The 1,300-nt window shown below is 39.0% G+C and overlaps 1 protein-coding gene across 1 annotated transcript; it reads left to right on the forward strand.

Moving 5' to 3' along the window:
• Positions 1-354: 354 nt before the first annotated feature.
• Positions 355-918, forward strand: LOC143571455 (uncharacterized). The gene has a single exon (XM_077056874.1). The coding sequence runs from the start codon at positions 355-357 to the stop codon at positions 916-918; it is 564 nt and encodes a 187-aa protein (XP_076912989.1).
• Positions 919-1,300: the final 382 nt, after the last annotated feature.

The following is a 1,300-nucleotide window of genomic DNA, read 5'->3' on the forward strand; positions in this document are numbered from 1 at the left end:
ATAAGATTGGAGGATGATAAAAGGATCCAGGAAAGGTTGGGTACTCCAACAAAACAAGAATCACCCGGCAAGAAACAAGGATCCTCCTACAGAAACAACAACTCTAAGCCGTATTTTAAGTTTAACAACCAAAGTGTTCGTGCGGTCAAAGAGGACCATGATGATGATGATGATGATGAGGATGATGAGGATTATCCAAGAATTTCCGAGTATTGCTTTTCCGTCGATACTCACGTCTTAATATGTGCCATGAGAGATCTTGGATAAAGAGAAAAATGGCCTCGGAAGAATGAGAAATCCACATCCTTTAAGGACAAGTCTAAATTGTGTGCATTCCATGAAGACTTTGGCCACATGACTGATGATTGTATTGATCTGAGAAGAGAAATAGGGTATCTTCTGAGCAAGGGTCACTTCAAGGAGCTTCTGGGAAGAAAGAAATCAAGGATCCAGGATTCTAAAGAAATCCCACAGAAAGCAGCTCCACCACCACCTGATGCACATATTATCAATTTTATCTCTGGGGGTTCGGAAATCTGTGGAACATCATTCTCCTCAGCAAAGCGATATGCTAAAGAAACCAAATTGGAGAATGGTGAAAGACCAATCAGGACAACAACTTTAACCAATCAAAGGGTCATAACCTTTGATGAGGAGGATCGCATGCACCTTCAGGATCCTCATCATGATGGTTTGATTATTACTTTATTTATCGTTAACCACTATGTTCGAGGGATTCTCGTAGATGGTGGGAGTTCAGTGAACATAATTCAGGCCGATGTACTCAAGAAAATGAACATCCCTGAAGCAGAGATCACAACAAGATCATCTGTCCTCGTTGGTTTTAGTGGAGAAACCAATAACACATTGGGGGACATCAAGCTTCCTATTTACATTGAGGGAGTCAATTCTTTCTAAAAGTTTTGTGTTATAGATAACTTGTCTTGTTGTAATGTGATTCTTGGCAGGCCCTGGATACATGAGATGAAAGCAGTAGCTTCCACCTACCATCAGTGTATCAAGCTTCCAACTCCATGGGGAGAAGTGAAAATTGAAAGTGACCAAGCGGAATGTCACACCCCCATATTAGGCCTAGGCGTGCGACTAACAGTTGGTATCGTTTTTGTAATTAAATCAAATTTTCGTGCTTTAAGCGGAAATTATAATTGCGTGGATTTAAATATTATTATTTACAAATCAAAAGACGGGATTATAAAATACCCATTAATGATTACAAAAGATTACTTGTTTATATAAAAACCACCATGTACATAATTAAAGTTTAACAAAATGATCTGAG

Source organism: Bidens hawaiensis, unplaced genomic scaffold (assembly GCF_021521415.1).
Source record: "Bidens hawaiensis isolate Kalapana, Puna unplaced genomic scaffold, B.hawaiensis_p1.1 tig00025377_1, whole genome shotgun sequence".
Lineage (NCBI taxonomy): Eukaryota > Viridiplantae > Streptophyta > Magnoliopsida > Asterales > Asteraceae > Bidens > Bidens hawaiensis.